Genomic DNA, 23,974 nt, shown 5'->3' with positions numbered 1-23,974 from the left:
TTCAGGGAGAGTTGGGATGTCTGTTATACCTACAAGCTCAACCCATTTTATTAGGTTGTGGCTTCAAAACACAAAATCAGAGCTTTAATATAGACAAATAAGCCTTAAAAAGCTAATTTTCATACATTTTTTACTCTGCAGTTGGTAAAAAAAGCAATTGTAAACACATTAAGGGAAACACTATTTTACAGTATACTGTCCCTTTAAGTGCCTTAAATGAAAGAAAAGAGGATAATGGGTAAACATTTAAAATAATTTTGTTACAGGGGTGTAGGGTGATTTTTATTTATTTATTTTTTACACAGCTGTTGCGAGAATTGGACATCTTGAAACCCTAAATAAGATAGAGACTTATCATTAAAGTAGCTTCCCACTAAAGACACATTAAAAAAAAAATAGCTTTATTGCACAACCACATACAACAAACCTATTTTCCAGTGATCGTACGCTTGTTGAATGCTTAAATATTTTAAATACGAAGTTTAATTACGTGCAGTAAATAAGGTAGCATTTGTGTTTTATTTCATTAAAATCAGTGGGCTTTTTGGTTACTGATGCATGCATTGAGGGTTCTATAACGTTCCAGCAACTAAAGGTATTCCTTAAAGAAATACTTTTTCCGTTTTTCATCCACATTGGATCATGGTACTTGGAGTTTCAGGGAGATTGCACTCCATTTGCTGGCATCAGGGAGCCGTTATTACAATCAGGGAGACTCCCTGAACTTCAGGGAGAGTTGGGATGTCTGCTATTGGTAGTTTATTCTTAGATTAGGGGGTGTTTTTATTTTGGGGGGGCTTTTATTTTCATAGGGATTAGGTTTAATTTTTTTATTTTGGATAGTGTTGTTTATTATTTTTTGTAATGTTAGCCTTTTTTTATTTCCTGTAATTTTAGATTAATGTAATGTAATTTTTATTTTATTTTAACTGTAATGTAGTTTTTAAAAGAAATGTAATTAAGGGGTTAATTTAGGGGGTGTTAGGTTAGGGGGCTTAGTTATTAAATTAGTTTTTTGCGTTGTGGGGGTAGGCGGTTTAGGAGTTAATAGGTAAATTAGGTTTAATGCGTTGTAGGGGGTCGGCGGATTGGGGGTTAATAGATGTATTAGGTAGTTTGTGATGTGGTTGGCGGATTTAGGCGTTAATACTTTTATTGGGTACTTTTTTATTTATTTTTTTCTTAATACTTCGGTCGGGCGGTTAGTTTATTTTTTTCTTAATAGTTTGTACGGACGGTTCGTTGTTGTTTTTTTTTTAATACTTACTGCGGGAAATTAGTTTTTTTTTATTACCTATTGGACGCGTTACAAACGTGATTATAGTATAGATATATATACTGTATATATGTGCACATATGTATTTATATACATAAGTGCATTGGAGCCCTTTACAGTCAAGTAGATAAAAACATGTAAAAGCATATTTGTTCAATATTCATATTTAATAAAGTGTTATACCGTGTATTTACTGTAAATATTTCTCATTATAATGTTCTGCACATAGCTGAATATGTTCTAAGTATGTATAAATAGATATTTCTATGTATATGTGTATATATCTATATCTATATATCTATATATATATATATATATATATATAAAATCATGTGTATATATATATATATATATATCATCAAAGAAAGACCTTGCACTCACTGGATTTTTCAACAAAATTTTTACTTGGCAAAAATAGTGACGTTTCGGGGACAGTGTATCCCCTTCCTCAGACGTCCCCGAAACGTCACTATTTTTGCCAAGTAAAAATTTTGTTGAAAAATCCAGTGAGTGCAAGGTCTTTCTTTGATGATATACTTAATTCTACTAGCACCCTGGTTGCTGCAATTTAAGTGAGAGTGCACATCTACGCTAACGTATATATATATATATATATATATATATATATATATAAAAAACCAAAAACATTATATATATATATATATGAATAAATAGAACATATTCTGCTTTGTGAAGAACATTTGTGAAATATTAATATTTTCATGTCAGGTTAGCGCACTTGAGAAAATACGATCGGGTTTGCGCTTGAGTAGCGTGTTATTTTCTACATTTCTTGCTCCATTGACGTCTATGGGGGAATACGTTAACGCGGTTGCAATATTCTAACTTCGGCTGTTTGTAGCCTTTGGGTTAGTGCTCTTGGGAAAACATTCTACTTTCAATTTGTAATGCACGCGAAAAGCTTAGTTCTAGCACAGATAATGCACAAGAGTGTGCCCAAAATATAGCTCCACTCGTATCATAGCACATAATAAGATAAATGAGAAAATATTCTGTATGGAATAGAATGGCTAAGTGGTTCGGTTGTTTGCTTTAAGAAAAAAATAAACTCAAAATGCATTTCCACATAAGATGCTTAAAGGGACATTGTAGTCAACTTTTACTTTCATTTGTCTAGAAAAGGACATATCAAAATGTATTTGTTTTTAGCTTTTAATATTTTTTTTATAAAACAGCTAATTTTCCTGCCATAAATAAATCAGTTTTCTTGTCCCTCCCTCTCCATCAGTAAAGCTGAGGCAATACAAAACCAAAACTGTATTATTTACATTTAAACAGCTTTTACTTAAAGGGACATAATACTCATATGCTAAATCACTTGAAACTGATGCAGTATAACTGTAAAAAGCTGACAGCAAAATATCACCTGAGCATCTCTATGTAAAAAAGGAAGATATTTTACCTCACCATTTCCTCAACTAACCAGAGTAAGTGTAAAAAGTTATACTTAGACATAAATATATTTACAAAACTTTTAGCTAATCGACTAAAACAATTATTTCCTAAGATAATTCACCCAGATCAGGTTGGGTTTATTAAAAGCAGGGAAGCTCCCGATAACATAAGAAGAATGATTTCTCTGATAGACTATTAACATGTGACTAGGACGCCTTCTCTGCTCCTGGCGTTGGACGCGGAGAAGGCGTTCAATAGAGTGGACTGGGATTATATGCAGGCAGTGTTGTCCATGATGGGTTTCAAGGGGGCATTTCTCACGGCAATCAAAAGCATCTACTCTAATCCCACCGCATGTGTCAAGGCTATGGGTCACCAATCAGATAAATTTGCGATTCTTAACGGAACGCGCCAGGGTTGTCCATTATCCCCGCTTCTTTTTGCTATATGTATAGAGCCCTTGGCCCAACATATTAGACATTCACCAGATATTACGGGGATTAAAATAAACCATTCAGAGTATAAGCTTACTCTTTTTGCGGATGATATTCTGCTCTCCCTGACGAAACCCCTAATTACATTACCAAATTTATATAACACTCTCAAAGTCTTTTCTCAAATATCAGGTTATAAAGTAAATTTAAAAAAATGCCAGGCAATGCCACTAGTTCTACCAGACCACACCACAAAATTAATAGAATTAAACTTTGAATTCAAATGGGTTTCACACCACCTTAAATACCTGGGAGTTAATTTGGCGCGACATTCTTCGGAGTTATACCGAGTAAATTACCCCCCAATGTTTAAGACTATTAGGCAAGATCTGGTCAGGTGAAGCAAGCTAGGATTTTCCTGGCTTGGTCGCTTATCTGCAGTAAAAATGACGATACTCCCGCGGCTACTTTACCTCTTTTGGGCCCTACCAATAGGTATTCCTGGGGGAGATTTGGACGACCTTCAAAACCGTATTAATGGGTTCATTAGAGGCAAGACAAAAGTTAGGATCGCGAAAGCTATTCTAACCATACATAGACAACAGGGAGGAGTGGGGGCACCGAACATAAGACACTATTTCCAGGCTGCAAGACTAGCACAAACCACTCATAAACAAATTAGAGGATGAGATAAGATGGACAACATTAGAATCAGACATATCTGAAATTTATCCTCACGAACTGGTTATCTGGCAACCACACAGCATTAAGTTACGCGAACACCCTAGGTCACCGATCACTGACTTTATGATCAAAACATGGACTAGACTAACCTCATCTTTCAAACTTCTACCCATTTATTCAACTAGGACTCCACTCAAATGCATAGTCCCATCAAGTCACATCCAGACGATAGCAAAATTGGAAAACAGAGGACTCTATAGGATAGCAGACTTTTTAGACAAGGGCAAACCGCTAACTTACAACCAATTATGGGACAAACTTAACCCTATCAAGCTACAGTGGTTTTTATACCTTCAAATCTCCTCCACTCTCCAACATTTTCTGTCTAAGGTAGAGGATAAACCACCTATTATATTAAAAAAATTATGTAGCACCACTAACAGGTCTAGAGGAACCATTACACAATTATACCAAACACTTCAGAGTGCTACATCTACTACCAAATCCCCATTGCAACTTAAGTGGGAATCAGATCTGGAGCTAGAGTTAGACATTAAGACTTGGAATGAGATGCTGTTTGATTCGCAAAAAGGATTACTAAGCGCAGACATGGTGGAAAACTGTATTAAGACAAGTTTTAGGTGGTATCTCACGCCACTGATAACATCTCACTCGTCTTATAATGGCTCCAGACTTTGTTACAGAGGATGTGGTCAAGTAGGCACATATAGACACATGTGGTGGGATTGTCCACTAGTGCAAGCGGTCTGGCATAGACTTTCACAGTTTCTTAGCTCAGTCCTGAATAGCCACATTACATTAACTAGAGGCCAAGCACTTCTACACTTCAGACTCAAGGAATTTAATAATTATATAAATCAATTCATAAGGATCACTTGCACAGCCACAAGGATCTGTATATCCCGTTACTGGAAAGTGGGAGGCCCAACATGGGATGATATACTACGCAAAATCAGACACTACCATGACATGTCAGCTCAAGCAGCAATATTACAGGATAAGCAAGAAGCCTTTCAGAAAATATGGTATTACTGGATCATATTTGACTCTACTAGTCTCAGAAACCTGTGAAGCTGCAATGTCTTGTATAGATACATTTTAGGATAGGGGTGGTTAGTAGCTAGGCTTCTTTACAAGATGGCATGCAAAACAATAAAGATGGGCCAGGGTCTGAGGGAAATATTCTATTCTCTTTGGATCCTTTACAGGAGACTTATTCTTTCTCTTTTCTTTTCTGCTATTTCCTGGTTTTATATTAAAACATATAATGTGACCTTTGTTTAGTTTGCATCCATGCTTAGTGGATATATTGTTTATTTTTCTCTTTTTTTGTCATAAGGTCAAGATAACGTAATAAGATGAATATTTATCTCTTTTATAAGCAGACGCTAAGAAAGTTAGACTGTGATGCATCACTTCTTCTTGTATCCTCTTGTTATTTTAATTTTATTCTTTATGTTTAAGATTGTAACTTTAACTGAAAACTCAAATAAAAAATTATTTCATCAAAAAGTTATACTTAGCTGCTGCCCAGCTGCAGGTAAAAAAAATATAAAAAAAAAATAATGAAGAAATGAACAGCAGCCAATGAGCATCAACAGTGCTGATGTCATGAACTCTTTTACTGTGATCTCATGACTTAACTCTCATGAGATTTCATAGTAAACTTCCTTAAACTGAATAGGGACATAAGCTTAGTGTGCACGTAAGCTCACTTCCTTAGCTGTCCCGGGACAGACATACTGATTTGCTGCTTAGTATTCCTTTACAATGGGATGTGGCTACTGAGGAATTTTTGAGGTAAAATATCTTTCTTTTTTACATAGAGATGTTCAGGTGATATTTTCTAGTCAGCTGTTTACAGCTATGCTGCATCACTTTCAAGTGTTTCAACATTTGGGTATCATGGCCCTTTAACATTTTTTCAGTTAAAAAAATAAATAAAAATGCATGCTTACCTGATAAATTCATTTCTTTTGAGGTGGTGAGAGTCTGCTATATCTGCTATGGCCAGTAAGGGAAAAGTATATATGATTTTCATCCTATAGGATGTACTCCAGCCTCTCCGGGGAAATATTTGTCTCTTCTTAGTGGCCAGGAGTTGAATCACAGGAGTAATAGACCTTTGGACTCTTACCACCTTACGAATGAAAATCAATTTATGTGTGTAAATGAAGAATAGTTTTTTTTGTACAATATCCTTTAAAGGGATACTAAACTCATTTTTTCTTCTTTCATGATTCGGATAGAGCATGCAATTTTAAGCAACTTTCTAATTTACTTCTATTATCAATTTTTCTTTGTTCTCTTGGTATCTTTATTCGAAAAAGCAGGAATGAAAGCTTTCAATCCGGCGCATCTTTGGTTCAGCACCCTGGATAGCGCTTGCTGATTCATGGCTACATTTAGCTATCCAATCAGCATGTGCAATCCAGGTGCTAAACCTAAATTGGGCCAGCTCCAAAGCTTTCATTCTTGCTTTTTCAAATAAAGATACCAAGAGAATGAAGACAAATTGATAATAGGAATAAATTAGAAAGTTGCTTAAAATTGAATGCTCTATCCCTTTAAATTATACTTTAATTATTTATTTTGCCTGTCTTTCCTGTAATTTATCCTAAAATTTCTGTTATTTTTTCCACTTTATCCAGAGAGGCTGAAGTACATCCTATTGGGTTCCAAATCATATATATCTTTCCCTAACTGGCCATAGCAGATAAAATAAAATACACAAAAGGCTTGTAGAGGGGTGTTTTAATGTACTGCAAAACATATATGCTTTTAAAAATGTATTTTGTGTTTTACAGATTTCTGTTATCATTCTCACACTTCCTTTACAAATTTGGGGAATCTAAAACAAACACACATATTGATAAGGCTTATTTCTAGGACCAGGGACCCCTTATAACTGTAACAACAAGATTCTCTCTCTCTTTCCCCTCTCTTGCTGGACACTGACAAGGCACTCTGAAAACATCAAGCGCTTGGAGAACCATTCACACACACTCATGAGTAGTGTAAACAGCTCTGTTTATTTTAGGGACACATGGAGTTTAACCCTTTAAAGGGACACTGTACCCAAATTTTTTCTTTTGTAATTCAGAAAGAGCATGCAATTTTAAGCAACTTTCTAATTTACTCCTATTATCAATTTTTCTTCGTTCTCTTGCTATCATTATTTGAAAAAGAAGGCATCTAAGCTTTTTTTTGGTTTCAGTACTCTGGACAGCACTTTTTTATTGGTGGATGAATTTATCCACCAATCAGCAAGGACAACCCAGGTTGTTCACCAAAAATGGGCCGGCATCTAAACTTACATTTTTGAATTTCAAGTAAAGATACCAAGAGAATGAAGAAAATTTGATAATAGGAGTAAATTAGAAAGTTGCTTAAAATGTCATGCTCAATCTGAATCACAAAAGAAAATGTTTGGGTACAGTGTCCCTTTAAGGACACAGCTTTCAGTTTGCTCAATTGTTTTATGACGGAAATATTCTGTCACATGTCCTTAAGAGGTTAAATACTATTCAGAAATACAGTGAAACACATAATCCTTACCTCATTCTTAAGGTTGAATAACAACAGATGTATCTTACTCAGTGTTTGTGATATCTTGAGGTCTAAAAGTAGATTTGACATTACAACAGAAAAAAATGGAGTCCTGAAATACACTTGTAATGTATAGTTCTCCTTTTGCCTTTGTCTGTGTGGTCAGCATTTCTTGCATGTGGCTAAAAAGTTCAACAGTACATGTATGGTATTTATACAGAGTTCATGATTAACAACAAATTCTAGTATTAAGTTTGATACAATAAAAATACATAACATATAGTTATAGTTCAAAGTAAATAAGGACACATACTTATAAGATATAAAGTATAATATATTATACATAATATAATATAATATTCTTACATTGCCTCCTTTTATTCTGAAAGAATAATATACAAAGATTTTGAAAATAAAATAAGTACGAAAGTGGTCAAAGTATATAGGCCTCAATAATTGTCATAAGGAAATTAACAGATATGTAAGTTATATAAAAGTAAGGGTGTGATATATAGGGTATGAAGGATGAGAAGGTGGGTGTTCCTTGGGGTGTCATTATTACCATTGTGCAGGGGCGCACCAGGGCAAGGGAATGGGCTAAACTTATACATTGGGACTCCAATGATCAAGGTGGCCACTCGGCCAGTGGCAGCACCAACAAGGGCTGATAAGATCAACAGGTAGATGGCAGCTTGTCAGACCGAGGAGCGGGCACTGAAGGACCAGCGTCTCTCTTTCCATTCTGTGGGGCTGCCTTGATCCGGCTGGCATGGAGCCATGTCGGGCTCTCGTCAGTAAGGATAGCAGTACGAGTCACCTCTGTGGGTTGTCCGAAGGGAGGATCCAGGCTTTTATTTTTGTGCAGTCGCTTCACAAGGACCTTGTCTCCAGGCTTGAAAGGGTTTGTCGGTGTACCTGAAAGGGAGGCAAATAATAAGATACATCACCATAAATGCCATTCAGTTTATCTACAAGTTGCAAAACATACTCCTCTTGAATAACATTCAGGTCTCCCCTTACCACAGGAGCACCCTTATGTTTACACCAAGGAGTTTGGAAGGGTCTGCCCATTAAAATTTCAAAGGGTGAATAACCCTTAGTGGCACCAGGGGTCATTCTGACTTCTGCCAATACTGCAGGTAAATGTTCAGGCCAATTAGTAAAAGTACCATCAGTTCCCTTCCTCAACTTTTCTTTTATAGTTCTATTCATCCTCTCTACCTGACCTGAGGATTCAGGATGATATGGGATGTGAAATGTCCAGTCAATGGAAAGTACAAACTTGCTGAGTTACTTGAGAAATAAATGGAGTACCTCTGTCACTATTTATTTGTAGAGGGCAGCCAAACCTAAGTATAATTTCTTTACACAAATTTTTAGCTACTTTTTTTAGCTTTTTCTCTTGCTGTGGGAAAAGCCTCTACCCATTTACTGAATTGATCTACGATAACAGGTAAGTATTTTATGCCTCCTTTTGCAGTGGGCATGTGTGTAAAATCAATCTATAATGTTTGCATAGCGCCATCAGGTGGTGGTAGATGATCTAATTTACCATGTATGGTACCTCCAGGATTCTTGCCTGCACATGTTAGGCATCTGTTTAGTTGTGCATCTATCATTGAATGTAAATCATGTATAACATAACGTTGTGACATGTTGTGTTCGGTATTTTTCTTACTGATGTGTACAATCCCATGATAGTGTAAGATAAAAAGAGGGGCTACAGATTTTGGAATACCCACTCTCCCCTCTTTGTCTGACCAGAGACCATTAGAGTCGGGGGGTCAGACAATGATTTCCCCAAAAAGAAATGTCATGTGTTGCTGATTGTTGGAGTGAGATTAAATCTGCATCTTGTGCCAACAAAGGAATATGTACCATTTGCAAATACGAGTCATGTGTTTGTGTGTAATCAGGGTGTGATATTTCAGGTATTCTCATTTCCTCCCATGGTGTGTTAATTTGTATACCTCCCTGTTGATCAATTTGAATGCTAATACCTAATTTACCTAGCAGGTCGCGTCCCAATAAGTTAACTGGAGATTGTGGCATTATACGAAATGTATGCATTAGTGTGACATGTGATGCAGAAGTAGGGTGTACGGTGAGAGGGGGTGTTTTGGGACAAAGGAATGGGACTCCACCCACGTCAACAGATCTTTTACATGTCTTAGTAATTGGCCCTTGATATTCATGTTTAGAAATACTAGAAGCACTAGCTCCTGTGTCCACTAAAAAATCATAGGGAACTTGATTGACAATCACAGAGAGGAGTGGTAGCTCATCCCATGAGTGTGTAATTTGGGTCATATAATATGTGAGGAGTCTCGTCTGCTGGCTGTCCTAGTAAGTATTTCCAGCATTCCAGGATATAGGATAATGTACTGGATTTTGTGATTGCTGTTGCTGTTGTGGGTGTGTCGGTGCCTGCTGATTTGTACTTTGAGATCTTTTTTGTGTGCCCTGTGTCTGTCGTGGATGTGAGCATTCTCTGCTAATGATCTAGGGCCCCACAATTATAACAACCTTAGTTACCTTGGGAGGAGTTTTGAATAACATTTCTAGTCTGACTATTAAATGTGTTGCAATTTTGGCCATTAAAGTTCTGATTATTAAAATGTCCTCTTCCTTGTTTATTGAAATTACCTCTTCCTCTTCCCCTATTTCCTTTCCCTCTATTACCTTGAAAGCCTGCAAAATCCCCACTAATTTGTTCAGCAGGGAACAGACCTGCTGCACCTTTCTCCCTTACCTCTTGTTCAAACTGCAAAGGAGTTTTCAAGTGTATTCCTGTTACAGTTTGCTTAATTATCTGTGCTGTCTGTGGATACATATAATTTAACATGTACTGTACATACAGTTTGCCCATATTGTCATCTAAATCTAAACAACATTCCTGTATCCAGCAATCTCTAAACCTCTTCATATACTCTGAAACAGACTCATTTGACCTTTGTTTACATGTACAATATTCTTACACACACACACACACACACACACATATATATATATATATATATATATATATATAGCCTCTGATGAAGCGCATGTGCGCATGTGCAAAACGCGTCAGGTGTCATTTTGTCTATCTACCTGATACTTGGCAACTTTGCTGAATAAATACAAGCATACAAAGTTTTTTGTCTCTGGTTCTTTGCTACCTTTCCCTTGGGAAATCTTTTATTATATATATATAGGCATGCATCACTTAACAATGCATTCTGTGATTTGGACATTGTGCGAACACCAAACTACATACATATTTAGCAAAGTTATATGGGATACTGTAGTGTACAGTATTTGTATTGACTAAATACTGGTTTTGCTGTGTATGGGAACCATGATGCACTTCATCGTAATATATTTAAAAAAAAAAAAATTACACACAGATAACGCTACAATTTATTTATTATTTGATTTACGAGTCAAGAGGTTTAATGCTGCTCCTTACAATTTGATGCATTCACTGTTACGTCAAGACATATGTACTGTATTATAGGTTATATATTTACAATCTCTTTGTACGGTATTGCTTTCGCTACGTCTGGTTACGTCCACTACATCCCGTTCTCTGATCGGGATTTCTGAACTCTATTATAACCTTATGGGACTACGGATGTATATGAGGTTGGACGTTGCCCAAACGGACGTTATGTGGCGCATACCTGTATATATATATATATATATATATATATATATATATATAAATATATATACACACACATACATACATACATACATATATACATACAAAGAGAGAAGCGCTCTACCACGAACGAACAACAGCTCATCAGTTAGTTCTATGGCGATTTACCACCCGATTTAGACCAGTGTGGTTTTTACAAAGATAAACTTTCCTGAAGTATAGCAGTCTGATCCCACCAAGTAAGGTCAGTCCAGCCCCGAAATACCAGGCAATTCTCCTCTAAACAAGGAACATGACAACCGCAGAAGATCGTTTCGGCCTCCTATGGGCCTCTTCAGTGAGGTGCAGCCACATTCCTCTAAGCACACTGGTGATGGGGGAAACCAGATGTGAACTCCTTGCCCAGTGTGCTTAGAAGAATATGACTGCACCTCACTGAGGAGGCCCATAGGAGGCTGAAACGATCATCTGGGGTTGTCATGTTCCTTGTTCAGAGGAGAATTGCCTGGTATGTCGGGGCTGGGCTGACCTTACTTGGTGGGATCAGACTGATATAATTCAGGAAAGTTTTCCTCTGTGTAAAGCACAACTGGGTTAAAGAGGCTGATCGTGGGTGGTAAATTGCCATAGAAATAGCTGATGAGCTGTTGTTAATTCCTAGTAGAGCGTTTCTCTCTTTGTATGCATAAATATATAATATTGAAAATGATTATTTTTTATATATATAGTTTAATAATATTATGAGGAAAAATCTTACCTTATAACACTACACACAATCTGTCACAAATAGTGGGGATGCAGGTATCGTGTTTCTAGAAAATAGATTTTTAATGCAATGAATTAATATATCATACTAAAAAAATATGCATAGCTAAATGTGTTTTAAAACAGCGCTCTTCAGTATTGCCGTACATACGCAATGAAGGGACATTCTAAGTGAGTGACATTCTCTTATTAGTTAGAGCATGTAACTTTCTAGTTATGGTTTCGATTTCAATCTTGACAAACGTGTTTATCAACTGCTTATCAGCTGTTTATCAGCTCCTGATATGCGTTTTCAAGTTTTAAGTGATCACAATGCAAACGATAACACAATTTCCATATTAGAAAAGTCACACATTGAAGAGATATTGCAAACAAAATACATAAAATTCAACACACAAAGGAAATGATCAACGCCCACAGATCGAACAATAATACATATATGATAAATGATAATGGACAACCATCTGCACATGATCCGACCTAAAAACAACAGCAATGACAATTTTCGATGACTGCAGTTTGTCAAATAACAAATGATGAAAAATATGTGATCAGCATCAATTTAGTGTAAAATGAGAAATATACATATCTACAATATATCGATAATTTTGAAATCAATAGAGATACCAGTACCAACATATACCTATCAGGAATTGACATTAAAACCTTTAGTTTGGTTAATTCACTGGTTAAAACACTATCCAATTGCAACACAAAAAATATATTAATTCCATTAACCAACTATGGGCCAGGTTAAAAGTGGTGCGCTAAAGATAGTGCAGGACATGGTAAGCAATATTGCTGCACTGCGCTATCATTTGCGTTCAACTTGATATTACAAGTTCATTGTAAACCTTATTTATTAGTGAAGTGTTCCTTTCCTTCTGTATGAGGAGAGTCCACAGCTTCATTCCTTACTTGTGGGAAAAACAGAACCTGGCCACCAGGAGGAGGCAAAGACACCCCAGCCAAAGGCCTAAATACCTCCCCCACTTCCCTCATATCCCAGTCCTTCTGCCAAGGGAACAATGAACAGTAGGAGAAATATCAGGGCATAAAGGGTGGCAGAAGAATAAACAAAAATTTAGGTCCGCCCAACGGAGAACACGGGTGGGTGCAGTGGACTCTGCTCATACAGAAGGAAAGGAAATTATCTGGTAAGCATAATTTATGTTTTCCTTCTTAATATGAGGAGAGTTCACAGCTTCATTCCTTACTTGTGGGAAACATATACCCAAGCTCTAGAGGACACTGAATGAAAACGGTGGGTAAAAAGAGAGGCGGACCCTATTCTGAGGGCACCACAGCCTACAAAACCTTTCTCCCAAAAGCTGCTTCAACCGAAGCAAAAACATCAAACTTGTAAAATTTTGAAAAAGTATGTGAGGATCAGGTAGCCGCCCTACAAATCTGCTCTATAAAGGCCTAATTCTTAAAGGCCCAAGAGGAAGCCACAGCTCTAGATGAATGAGCCTTAATCCTCTGAGGAGGCTTATGTCTCACTGTTTCATATGCTAAGCGAATAAGGCTCCTCAACCAAAAAGATAAGGAAGTGGAAGAGGCCTTCTGCCCTCTACGCTTCCCAGAATAGACAACACACAAAGAAGTCTGTCTAAATTCCTTCGTAGCTTGAAGATAGAACATTAAAGCCTGAACCACATCCAAATTATGACGTAACTGTTCCTTTGAAGAAGAAGAATTAGAACACAAGGAAGGAACTACAATCTCCTGATTGATGTTGCGATCAGAAACTACATTAGGGAGAAAACCTAACCCCGTACGAAGAACAACCTTATCAGCATGAAAAATTATGTAAGAAGGCTCACATTGCAGGGCAGCCATCTCAGAGACTCTGCGCGCCAAAGCAAAAGCCAGTAGAAAAAGAACCTTCCAAGACAGTTATTTAATGTCAACCACATGCATAGGCTCAAACGGAGCCCTCTGAAAAACTTTAAAAACTAGATTTAAACTCCAAGGAGGAGTGGAAGATCTAAACACATGCCTGATTCTAGCCAGAGCCTGAACAAAAGACTGAACATCAGGAAGCTCAGCGAGCCTCTTGTGCAATAAAACAGATAGAGACGAAATCTGTCCCTTTAGGGAACTAGCAGAAAGGCCCTTTTCCATACCATCCTGGAGAAAGGAAAGAATCCTGGACCAGAATAAGTAGGTCCTCCACACCTTATGATAGATGCGACGAGTGACCGGCTTTCTAGCTTGAATGAGAGTATCAATCACTCTCTCAGAAAAACCTCTCTTGGCTAGGACTAAGCATTCAATCTCCACACAGTCAGCCTCAGAGAATCTAGATTTTGATGAACAAAAGCACCCTGTTCCAGCAGATCCCTGCAACAGGGTAACCTCCATGGAGGAGATGAAGACATCCCCACCAGATCCGCGAACCACATCCTTTGTGGCCACGATGGAGCAATTAGTATTGCCGAAGCTTGCTCCTGTTTGATGCGGGTCACTACCCGAGGAAGAAGTGGTAACGGTGGAAAAATGTAAATTAGATTGAACCTCCAAGGCACTGCTTATGCATCTATTAGCTCCACCTGAGGATCCCTGGATCACAACCCGTCTCTGGGTAGCTTGGAATTGAGCCAGGATATCATGAGGTCTATCTCCAGCGTCACCCATCTGTGGCAATTCTCAGCAAACACCTAGGGTGGAGAGACCATTCCCCCGGATGAAAGTATTGTCTTCTGAGGAAATCTGCTTCCCAGTTGTCCACACCTGGGATGTGGATCGCTGACAGCGAGCAGTTGTGGGCCTCCGCCCATTCCAGAATCCAAGATACTTCCCTCATTGCTAGGGAGCTCCTCGTTTCCCCCTGATGGTTGATGTAAGCCACCGAGGTTATGTTGTCTGATTGGAATCTGATAAATTGGGACGAATCCAGAAGAGGCCAAGCCTTCAGAGCATTGAATATTGCTCAAAGTTCCAAAATGTTGATCGGGAGGAGAGACTCCTCTCGAGTCAACAGGCCCTGTGCCTTTCTGGCACCCCAAACAGCTCCCCATCCTGAAAGACTTGCGCCTGTAGTCACAATTTTCCAGGATGGTCTCAAGAAGGATGACCCTTGGGACAGGTGATCTGGACAGAGCCACCAAGAGAGTGATTCTCTCGACCGGTTGTCCAGAGAAATCTGTTGCGACAGATCCAAGTGGTCGCCATTCCACTGACTCAGCATGCACAGCTGAATAGGTCTGAGATGGAATCTGGCAAATGGGATGATGTCTATGCTGGACACCATGAGCCAAATTACCTCCATACACCCGGCCACAGAGGGCCTTAAGGAGGTCTATAGGGCAAGACAATTGGAAGTTATTTTGTAACGTCTCTGGTATGTAAGAAATACCCTTATGGATATCTAGTATCGTACCCAGGAATTCCACCCTGGTACTGGGAACAAGAGAACTCTTTTCTAAGTTTATCTTCCATCCATGAGATCGAAGAAGTAGAAGAACTTTTGAATGGTCCTCTGCCAGCCGACAGGATGGTGCCACTGCGAGCAGGGCCCCTAGAACCTTTGTAAAGACTCTTGGGGTCTTGCACGTCCCCAAGCCAAGCCTCCAAAAAGAGAGATAGTCTGCCCCCAACATGATCTAGAGATGGATCCGGGCCTCCCCTTCATGCCGTCTTTGGTTTGGTGGGCTTCTTGTTCTGCTTGGATTTATTAGAGTTGGTTTCCAAGTTCACTAGGACTGTTCAGGCTTCGCGGAGGGCTGCTGGCATTGGGATTTAACAAAAGGAACGAAAATTAGGACCTTGTCCCTTAGGTTTGTTCTTCTTATTCTGTGGTAAAAAGTCACATTTGCCTCCAGTGACCATGGATATGATTGAGTCCAGGCCTGGACCAAAAAGAATCTTCCCCTTAAATGGAAGGGAAAGAAGTCTAGATTTAGATTTAGTCTATATTTAGAAGGACCCTCCACCTCGATCAATTCAGATAAAGAGTCGCACCAATAGGTAGCGGCTCCAGCCACTGCAACAACAACCGCCACTGCCGGTTGAAACAAATATCCTGTGTGCTGAAACATCTTTCTCAACAGAGTTTCTAGCTTCTCATCCATGGGCTCTTTAAATGATGAACTATCCTCAAGCGGGATAGTACTGCGTTTAGCAAGCACGGAGATAGCGCCATCCACCTTAGGGACGGAACCCCACAACTCCAATTGAGAGTCCGGAACCGGGAATAATTTTTAAAAGGAAGAAGAAGGGGAAAAAGAAGAACCAAGTCTTTTCCATGCATTCTTAATAATATTCGATATGTATTCCTAAACCTTATCTAGTTTAGGAATACAAGGTTCCTCAGGTAATTTAGGTTCTGGAACCTCTAAAGTTTCAGTCCTAAATCTAAAGTCTGGTTCCTCCACAGCTGGAGGCTTAGAGGCAGCAGATTCCGACCCAGAAAGAGCATCCTCTGAAGTATCAGAAGCATCTTCATCAGCGGATAATCTTGTGTCAGAAAATTTCCAAGTTAGTAGATGACCCTGGGAAGGATAGCAATATTTGACCTTTCGCTTGCGCTTAGCAGGGCCCCAGACACTGCTGTTTGTAGCTGTTCAGTAAAGTCTGGCGGTAAGAGGGCCCCTCCAGAAGGAGGATTAGCAGTGCAATGGGAAGCTGCATGTGTAATAGGAGATGACTGCAGGGATTGCACCTCACAGGACGGAGACTCCTCAGAGGTGGACGGCTCAGTGGTACTAAACATCTTGGTTTTCTTAGATATAATTATTTTATCAAGGCATGTGGAACATAATTGAGAAGGTGGATATACCGTAGCCTCCTCACAATATAGACAGGTATTAGACTTAGGAAAAAAGGGAGTACCCTCTAACGTATCAGAGTCCTCCTAGCTTGTGCTTGTAAGATGGACTATATAAAAAGATAAATGGCCTTTGTACCCCCAATGACTGGGGCACTCACCACCCTTCTATGACCCAGGCCCTACAGAGAAACCGCTTTGTCTCCTGTAAACCGCACGATCAGGAAAGAGGAAATCAGTGTGACCACACCAGGTCATGTGGTGCGCCATGCAGGACTGCCCCTGCTACAGGAAAAAGCACGCCAAACCTAACAGGCTGCGCAGCTATCCAAAACTAAGATAAAACCTGAATGTTCCAAAATCTGCCTGAGCCTCATCTCACACATGTCGTAGCATAAAACATAATAAAGTAAATTATGCGTTAAATCCCCCCTGTTCAATAATCTCCTTCCGGAGATATTAACCCTTGATTCCATACAGATAAAAGGAGTCACACTGTGACCCTATCTTCTTGCGTTATCATATGTGTATAAAAAATGAAATGATCTTACCGGAATCTCTGCCGTGGAACAGACACACAGCCTCTCAAGTTTGACAGTCTTGTAGCATCGCTCCTGACATGGACTTGAGTGATAAAAGCAGGCAGTGAAACTCGTCAACACTAATTGCTTAGGAGCTGTTAATACAAGTCTGTTAAGACTCTCCCTGCATCTCCAGACCCTAACATTCGCCAATGCGCTCACTGTGAGGCTGACGAGACTACTTAAAAAACTATAGTCCCATTCCTAAGGGTACTACCCTCCATAAGAGACTACTCCGTATCTTCTGACACTTCTCTGCCAACCTCTGACGAAAGGCAAAGAATGCCTGGGATATGAGGGAAGCTGGGGAGGTATTTAGGCCTTTGGCTGGGGTGTCTTTGCCTCCTCCTGGTGGCCAGGTTCTGTATTTCCCACAAGTAAGGAATGAAGCCGTGGACTCTCCTCATATTAAGAAGGAAATCTGTATATATTCATATAGATATATATTTTACAAATTTATATATATATATATATATATATATATATATATATAGAGAGAGAGAGAGAGAGAGAGAGAAAATAACTAATTGTGTGGTTCACTAACAAATCAAGACAAGCCTGAAGTCTTGTTTTTCCCACAGAAAACTTCTGGAATACATTCGCCTAGATTTAGAGTTCTGCGTTAGCCGTCAAAAGCAGCGTTAAGGGGTCCTAACACTGCTTTTGGCAGCCCGCTGGTATTTAGAGTCAGGCAGGAAAGGGTCTAATGCTCACTTTCAAGCCGCAACTTTTCCATACCGCAGATCCCCTTACGCCAATTGCGTATCCTATCTTTTCAATGGGATCTTCCTAACGCCGGTATTTAGAGTCTTGGCTGAAGTGAGCGTTACACCTCTACTGACAAGACTCCTACCGCCCATGGAAAGGCTGTAGTTAAGAGCTTTATGTGCTAAAGCCGGTTTATAAAGCTCTTAACTACAGTGCTCTAAAGTACACTAACACCCATAAACTACCTATGTACCCCTAAACCGAGGTCCCCCCACATCGCCGCCACTATAATAAATATTTTTAACCCCTAATCTGCCGACCGCACACTGCCGCCACCTACATTATCCCTATGAACCCCTAATCTTCTGCCCCTAACATCGCCGACACCTACATAATATTTAATAACCCCTAATCTGCCCCCCCCCCAATGTCGCCACTACCTAACTACACTTATTAACCCCTAATCTGCCGACCGGACCTCGCCGCCACTATAATAAATGTATTAACCCCTAAACCGCCGCACTCCCGCCTCACAAACACTATAATAAATAGTATTAACCCCTAATCTGCCCTCCCTAACATCGCCGCCACCTAACTTCAAGTATTAACCCCTAATCTGCCGACCGGACCTCGCCGCTACTCTAATAAATGTATTAACCCCTAAAGCTAAGTCTAACCCTAACCCTAACACCCCCCTAAATTAAATATAATTTTAATCTTACGAAATAAATTAAACCTTATTAACTAAAGTATTCCTATTTAAAACTAAATACTTACCTGTAAAATAAACCGTAAACTAGCTACAATATAACGAATAATTATATTGTATCTATTTTAGGATTTATATTTATTTTACAGGCAACTTTGTATTTATTTTAACTAGGTACAATAGCTATTAAATAGTTAATAACTATTTAATAGCTACCTAGTTAAAATAATTACAAAATTACCTGTAAAATAAATCCTAACCTAAGTTACAATTAAACCTAACACTACACTATCAATAAATTAATTAAATAAATTACCTACAATTACCTACAATTAAATAAACTAAACTAAATTACAAAAAAAAAAAAAACACTAAATTACAAAAAATAAAAAAAGATTACAAGAACATTAGGCTAATTACACCTACTCTAAGCCCCCTAATAAAATAAAAAAGCCACCCAAAATAATAAAGGTCCCTACCCTATTCTAAATTAAAAAGTAACCAGCTCTTTTACCAGCCCTTAAAAGGGCTTTTTGCGGGGCATGCCCCAAAGTAATCAGCTCTTTTGCCTGTAAAAAAAAACACAATACCACCCCCCAACATTACAACCCACCACCCACATACCCCTACTCTAACCCAAACCCCCCTTAAATAAACCTAACACTACCCCCCTGAAGCTCTCCCTACCTTGAGTCGTCTTCACCCAGCCGGGCCGAAGTCTTCATCCGATGGGGCAGAAGAGGACATCCAGACCGGCAGAAGTTTTCATCCTATCCGGGCAGAAGAGGACATCCGGACCGGCAGACATCTTCATCCAATCGGCATCTTCTATCTTCATCCATCCGGAGCGGAGCCATCTTCTTCCAGCCAACGCGGATCCATCCTCTTTAACTGACGCCTACTCCCCGAATGAAGGTTCCTTTAAATGACGTCATCCAAGATGGCGTCCCTCGAATTCTGATTGGCTGATAGGATTCTATCAGCCACTCGGAATTAAGGTAGGAAAAATCTGATTGGCTGATTAAATCAGCCAATCAGATTGAGCTTGCATTCTATTGGCTGATCGGAACAGCCAATAGAATGCAAGCTCAATCTGATTGGCTGATTGGATCAGCCAATCGGATTGAACTTGAATCTGATTGGCTGATTTAATCAGCCAATCAGATTTTTCCTACCTTATTTCCGATTGGCTGATAGAATCCTATCAGCCAATCGGAATTCGAGGGACGCCATCTTGGATGACGTCATTTAAAGGAACCTTCATTCGGCGAGTAGGCGTCGGTTGAAGAGGATGGATCCGCGTCGGCTGGAAGAAGATGGCTCTGCTCCGCTCCGGATGGATAAAGATAGAAGATGCCGCTTGGATGAAGATGTCTGCCGGTCCTGATGTCCTCTTCTGCCCGGATAGGATGAAGACTTCTGCCGGTCTGGATGTCCTCTTCTGCCCCATTGGATGAAGACTTCAGCCCGGCTGGGTGAAGACGACTCAAGGTAGGGAGATCTTCAGGGGGGTAGTGTTAGATTTATTTAAGGGGGGTTTGGGTTAGAGTAGGGGTATGTGAGTGGTGGGTTGTAATGTTGGGGGGTGGTATTGTGTTTTTTTTTACAGGCAAAAGAGCTGATTACTTTGGGGCATGCCCAGCAAAAAGCCCTTTTAAGGGCTGGTAAAAGAGCTGGTTACTTTTTAATTTAGAATAGGGTAGGGACCTTTATTATTTTGGGGGGCTTTTTTATTTTATTAGGGGGCTTAGAGTAGGTGTAATTAGCCTATTATTCTTGTAATCTTTTTTTATTTTTTGTAGTTTAGTGTTTTGTTTTTTTGTAATTTAGTTTACTTTATTTAATTGTATGTAATTGTAGGTAATTTATTTAATTAATTTATTGATAGTGTAGTGTTAGGTTTAATTGTAACTTAGGTTAGGATTTATTTTACAGGTAATTTTGTAATTATTTTAACTAGGTAACTATTAAATAGTTATTAACTATTTAATAGCTATTGTACCTAGTTAAAATAAATACAAAGTTGCCTGTAAAATAAATATAAATCCTAAAATAGCTACAATATAATTATTTGTTATATTGTAGCTATATTAGGGTTTATTTTACAGGTAAGTATTTAGTTTTAAATAGGAATACTTTAGTTAATAAGGTTTAATTTATTTTGTTAGATTAAAATTATATTTAATTTAGGGGGGTGTTAGGGTTAGGGTTAGACTTAGCTTTAGGGGTTAATACATTTATTAGAGTAGCGGCGAGGTCCGGTTGGCAGATTAGGGGTTAATACTTGAAGTTAGGTGGCGGCGAAGTTGGGGGGGGGGCAGATTAGGGGTTAATACTATTTATTATAGGGTTTGTGAGGCGGGAGTGCGGCGGATTAGGGGTTAATAACTTTATTAGCGTAGCGGCGAGGTCCGGTCGGCAGATTAGGGGTTAATAAGTGTAGGTAAGGTAGCAGCGACGTTGGGGGGGGCAGATTAGGGGTACATAGGGATAATGTAGGTTGCGGCGGTGTCCGGATTGGCAGATTAGGGGTTAATATTATAATGTAGGTGTCAGCGATAGCGGGGGCGGCAGATTAGGGGTTAATAGTATAATGCAGGTGTCAGCGATAGCGGGGTCGGCAGATTAGGGGTTAATAAGTGTAATGCTAGGGGTGTTTAGACTCGGGGTTCATGTTAGGGTGTTAGGTGCAGACTTAGAAAGTGTTTCCCCATAGGAACCAATGGGGCTGCGTTGGGAGCTTAACGCTGCTTTTTTGCAAGTGTTAGTTTTTTTTTCAGCCCAAACTGCTCCATTGTTTCCTATGGGGGAATCGTGCACGAGCACGTTTTGCCAGCTTACCGCTACCGTAAGCAACGCTGGTATTGAGGGTTGAAGTGGTGGTGATTTCGGCTCAACGCACCCTTTTTGGAGCCTAAAGCAGCCCTTCAGACAACTCTAAATACCAGCGATGTCTTAAGGGTGCGTTGGGAAAAAAAACAGCGTTAGCTACGCAGGGTCTTTACCGACAAAACTCTAAATCTAGCCGATAGTTTCCAATGCAGCAACGGATTCTGGGTGTGATATGCAAGTTAGGTTCACAATGACACACCTTTTTACTTCAAGTCTGCTTTTCAGCAGATTCTCTTTACGCCAAAGCATCGCTAATCACACAGCTTATAAACTTAGCTAGGGTTAGTGCAGTGATTCATAACCATCACAAGACAGACTGTTTCGTAGTTTTTGCTACTCATCAGCTGGGAGAAGGTTTGAATCACTGTTGGGTGAAGTTGATTTTGGGCAAAATACAACAACATTTAAAATTAGGGGGAGGTAAAAGTTGAATTTTTTTTTTAGTTTTCATGTCCCTTTAAACATCATAATGAGGCTGAGATCTGCCGATAACTATCGCAAGCTTAATGAGTGAGCTAATAACGCTATGCGTTACCCAGTAAAAGTGCACTCCAAAAAAAAAAAGGTTCAGGTGCTTTTAGATTCTTTTGTTACATTTTTTTAAACAACCTCTTGTAATACCACAGTTTCAAACAATTTCCACTTTCAGCAAGTTAGATTCCAATGCTTTAAAGCATTTCCAGCAAGGGGCATAAGCAAATACCATGATCTATCCATTTAGAGTATTTCACTTTTAGAATGTTCTTTACATTGTGTTAACAATTATCTAGCCGCTGCTATATTAATGTGTTCCAAAAGACTTGTTACACCAGTTGTATAAAATGTATGGGAAATCACGCCTTTACGTTTATTTGTGTATCTGAAATAGCTGTTTTGCTAAATAAACCCCCAAACCAATCAAATGTGCTGAGCATTCAGGGAGAGCAGACATCATTATCTTCTCTCTCTCAAAGTCATTGTTATATAATATCTCAATGTATTAAGAAAAACCAATTGAAAATAAACATTTTAGTACCTTTTTCTCCCACTGGGAGTGCAATTCTGCCTGGTGCCTCTTGCTTACAAATCTTTTCAGTGGTGGTTTCCACAAGCAAAAACAGCTATTTCACATGACAAAATAAAGGTAAAGGAACTATTTGTAAAATGGGATTTAAAAAATGCAATGTCCATTTAAGTAAGATACCTCTGTATCTAAAGTGTCTTCATCTGTTAGAAGTGGTTCCTCCACTGACTCCGGACAGGTTGGTTCTGTTTCGGGTTTCTGTTCCTGACCAAATGATTCTCTGTACTGATTCCCATCTATCATTTCATGCACTAATCTAAAAAAAATAAGTAGAATCATTGTTGCCTAAAGTATACAGGATAAATAAACAAAAAACAACGTAACTAACCTCCTTAGGGACATCAAATACTAATTGTAAGTGACAAAAATACAGCTTCATATCTGAGAAGTATTGTGTAATGAATGATTAGCTTTGTTTTGTCAAATTAGTTTTTTAAGCTGGTTTCCAAGCCCAGAAGAGCAAAAGGACCGTTTCTGACCTATCAGTTCCCTGTACATGATGGATGTGGTAGGATTGTGCAGGGTGGGTCACACATGTGCAGTAGGAGAGGGATAAAAGACTGGACACTGGGATTAAAGGGATATTAAACCCATTTTTTTATTTAAAGGGACATAAAACAAGTTGGGCTAGAGACAAAATATAATAATATGTACTTTAATCACTTTACCTGCAAATTTATACTGCAGTGCCTCACCATTAACTCTTTCTTTTTATTTTCTGAATTGTACAGCTCTAACTCCCCCCACACATTTCCTTCTATGACTGTATCTATATCCACCTTTGATTTGGGAGAATGCAAGACTTTAACACTAATTACCTGCTGGTGCTGCCTAGAAGCAAATAAGCTGCTGTGAACTCAGTTGAAATACAATGCCTGTGTTTCTGATGCTAAACACTGATAAGGGGGGTGGATCAGACTACTCCAGACAGCATGGCTATGTAACAAATTTTGCTCATTTTTGAAAATTATTTTAAAATTCTTGCCAGCAATTTTTAAACATTTTTTGGTTGCAAACTCTTTTTATTTAATTAGCCTTTTTAGGATATGCACAGATCTCAACATGTTTTATGGCACTTTAATTATTCAGATAGAGCATGTCATTTTAAGAAACTTTCAAATTTACTCCTATTATCAATTTTTCTTCATTCTCTTGCTATCTTTATTGTAAAAGCAAGAATGTAAAGCTTAAGAGCCGGAACCATTTTTGGTTCAGAACCTGGGTTATGCTTGCTTATTGGATGCTAAATGTAGCCACCAATAAGCAAGCATAACCCAGGTTCTGAACCAAAAATGGTTCCGGCTCTTAAGCTATACATTCTTGCTTTTTAAATAAAGATAGCAAGAGAATGAAGGAAAATTGATAATAGGAGTAAATTAGAAAGCTGCTTAAAATTGCTGCTCCAGCTGAATCATGAAAGAAAAAATGTGGGTTTAGTGTCCTTTTAATTTTCAAAGCC

The 23,974-nt window shown here is 38.8% G+C and overlaps 1 protein-coding gene across 2 annotated transcripts in view; it reads right to left on the bottom strand.

Moving 5' to 3' along the window:
- Positions 1–7,693: 7,693 nt before the first annotated feature.
- Positions 7,694–23,974, bottom strand: part of NLRP12 (NLR family pyrin domain containing 12) — a 183,120-nt gene continuing 166,839 nt past the window's right edge. Inside the window, exons 12-14 of one of the 2 annotated variants that reach the window (XM_053722015.1) lie at positions 22,636–22,771; positions 11,784–11,838; positions 7,694–8,295 (exon numbers count right to left, since the gene is read on the bottom strand). In XM_053722015.1, coding sequence (XP_053577990.1) covers positions 11,785–11,838; positions 22,636–22,771 — 190 coding nt within the window. In that variant the 3' untranslated portion in view covers positions 7,694–8,295; position 11,784. The remainder of the gene's footprint in view (positions 8,296–11,783; positions 11,839–22,635; positions 22,772–23,974) is intronic. The other variant, XM_053722017.1, reaches the window with a different exon arrangement.

The sequence above is a fragment of the Bombina bombina genome, chromosome 7 (genome assembly GCF_027579735.1).
Source record: "Bombina bombina isolate aBomBom1 chromosome 7, aBomBom1.pri, whole genome shotgun sequence".
Classification (NCBI taxonomy): domain Eukaryota; kingdom Metazoa; phylum Chordata; class Amphibia; order Anura; family Bombinatoridae; genus Bombina; species Bombina bombina.
Note: the sequence above shows the minus strand (reverse complement) of the source record. Positions and strands in the feature narration are given on the sequence as shown.